The sequence below is a fragment of the Coffea arabica genome, chromosome 8e (assembly GCF_036785885.1).
Source record: "Coffea arabica cultivar ET-39 chromosome 8e, Coffea Arabica ET-39 HiFi, whole genome shotgun sequence".
Taxonomy (NCBI): domain Eukaryota; kingdom Viridiplantae; phylum Streptophyta; class Magnoliopsida; order Gentianales; family Rubiaceae; genus Coffea; species Coffea arabica.
The window spans coordinates 35,223,646-35,226,311 of NC_092324.1; the positions used below are offsets into that span (position 1 = coordinate 35,223,646).

Sequence of the window (2,666 nt, forward strand, 5' to 3'; positions counted from 1 at the left end):
GAAATATATTACAATGAGTAGAAAGTACTTGTTTGGCCCTCAAAATGTAGAAATAGTAGAAAATGTGGAGTTGGCTTATGCGATTGTCATTAACGAATGACATAAGGTCCAGTGAGCTAAAGAACCTAGAATAAAAATATAATCACCAGCGTGGATGTACATACAGTTAAACTAGATTTACATTGTGTGACCAATACATTACAGTCTGTATAAGTTAGTGTACATGGAGTTGTATTTGTACATAGATAATGCCATTGTCTTAGAGTAAAAGTAATGTGATGTGAATCATTAATCATATTGATAAGCACAATAATAGGATTTGGTATACGAGTAATGCGTGATTCATAACACATTATGAATGGTAATATACATTTATGTTGTCATTTATGTACATACTATTCATGAAGTGTTGCAAATTAGGGTGTTTGATGCATAATTAGCAGGAGCAGAAGTAATGAATTGCAGCAAATTGGCAGAAGATGGGACCCCTGAGTTAGGAATGGAGTTCAACAGTGAAGAGGATGCGTACAAGTTTTACAATAAGTATGCCTTTAAAATGGATTTTAGTATACGTAAAGACTATCTGAATAAAGACAAAGACGGCGTGACCACGCCTAGGAGATATAGTTGCTGCAAGGAAGGTGTGAAGCGCAAGTACGAAGGTGATGTGATGCCAAAGAGGACACGAGCATCGACGAAAACAGGGTGCTAAAATGGTTAACGTATTATTTAGAGGGACAATAAAGTACCGTGTGCATGACCTTGTCTTAGAGCATAATCATGAGCTGCACATTGCTCAATGTGCGCACATGATGCCATCACAAAGAAAAGTAAGCGTGGCTCAAGGATTCCAAACTGAAATAAGCGAGGATGCTGGGTTTTCATTGAAACAGAGCCATGAGTTTATGGGAAAGGAGGTAGGTGGGATGGGTAATGTGGGATATACTCGGAATGATCTTAAACGATATCTTCGAACGAGACGGGAAAGGAGCTTGAAATATGGAGAAGCAGGTAGCATGTTAAATTATTTTCAAGAGCAAACACTGGAGAATCCATCCTTTTTTCATGCCGTACAGCTGGACTGTGAAGAACGGATAACGAATATCTTTTGGGCAGATACATGAATGTTAATTGACTACAACTTTTTTGGAGACGTAGTCACATTCGACACAACCTACAAAACAAATAAAGAATACCGGCCACTTGGAGTATTTGTGGGTTTTAACCAGCATAGGCAAATTGTGATATTCGAGGCTGCCCTTATGTATGATGAGATGATAGATTCTTTCAAATGGGCGTTTGGTACATTTCTAGAAGCAATGTGTGGAAAGCGTCCAAATACCATACTAACCGATCAAGATCACGCCATGGCAGCCGTTATTTCAGTTGTCATGCCTGAAACATTTCACGGTCTATGTATGTTTCACATAAGGCGTAATTTTATGAAACATCTTGGCAATCACTACAAGGAAAATAGTGATCTTCCATACATGTTTGGTGCCTGTATGTATGAGTTTGAAGAAGTGGAACAATTCAATAGGGTGTGGGAGGCGATAGTGAAGAAACACAATCTTGAAAATAATGAATGGCTCTCCGGGTTATATAGAATTCGTGATAAATGGGCAAGGTGCATGATGAAAGAAAGATGGATCGCAGGAATACGAAGCACCCAACTTAGCGAAAGTCTAAATGCAGCAATTAAAAATCATTTGAAATAGGATCATGACCTTGTGCAGTTCTTTAGACATTTCAATCGGGTGGTTGATGAAAAGAGACATAATGAACTGATCGCAGAATATGAAATAAGGCAAAAGCTGCCCATGGTAGGGTTAAGGCAAACACCTATGCTTGTGCATGCATCAGAGACGTATGCACCAACCATATTTGTTGCATTTCAAAATGAATATGGCGAGTCAATAGCTATGGTTATATTGAGACAACAAGATGCAGCGATGTTTGTGGAATTTACAGTTATAAGGTATGATGGAAGACCTGAAAGAATAGTGGTATTCAATCAGAATGATCTAAGTGTGCGTTGTAGTTGCAAAAAATACAAGAATGAAGGCATTTTATGTGGGCACGCGTTGAAGGTGTTTGATACCGTGGGCATAAAAATAATTCCTCCTGAATACGTTAAGAAGCGATGGACAAAAAGAGCTCGGGTTGGAGACTGTTTTGATCGGCGACGACGGGAAGTTGTGACTGATCCTAAAGTAACGATTTCAACTCGTTATCGGGAGCTCGCTCCAGCCATGATTAAGGTCGCAACTCGAGCACCAATGTCGGAGGACACCAGCAAAGTAGCAATCACTGTCATATCCAATTTGGCAAAGAGAGTTGATCTCCTCCTCTCAGAAAGCGAAAAGCCAACCTTTGCAAAATGAAAAAATCTGAATATGGAGGAATGGAATAAAATTGAAATCGTAAATGAAATGGGGGAGGCAGTAGTCGCAAGAGGTATTAAAAAACGAGGCGGTGGGAAGAAAAGTAGAGTGATGCGAAGTTGGGTCGATAAATTTGATAGAGTAAAAAGAAAATCTAGATTATCAAGGACTACACAGACTACGGTATGGATCAAATTTTTGTACTTGAGGAACATTTATGCTAAAACTAAGTTATCGTTATACTATTAACTAAAGTTTAGGTACCATTCATATGAAATAATA

General features: G+C 38.7%; 1 protein-coding gene across 1 annotated transcript; it reads left to right on the forward strand.

The window, feature by feature from the left end:
- The first annotated feature begins 454 nt into the window (after positions 1 to 454).
- Positions 455 to 2,384, forward strand: LOC113738825 (protein FAR1-RELATED SEQUENCE 5-like). Its single transcript, XM_027266096.1, has 4 exons — positions 455 to 662; positions 772 to 1,011; positions 1,159 to 1,627; positions 1,745 to 2,384. Exons 1-4 carry the CDS (start codon positions 455 to 457, stop codon positions 2,382 to 2,384), a joined length of 1,557 nt encoding a protein of 518 aa, XP_027121897.1.
- The last annotated feature ends 282 nt before the right edge of the window (positions 2,385 to 2,666 follow it).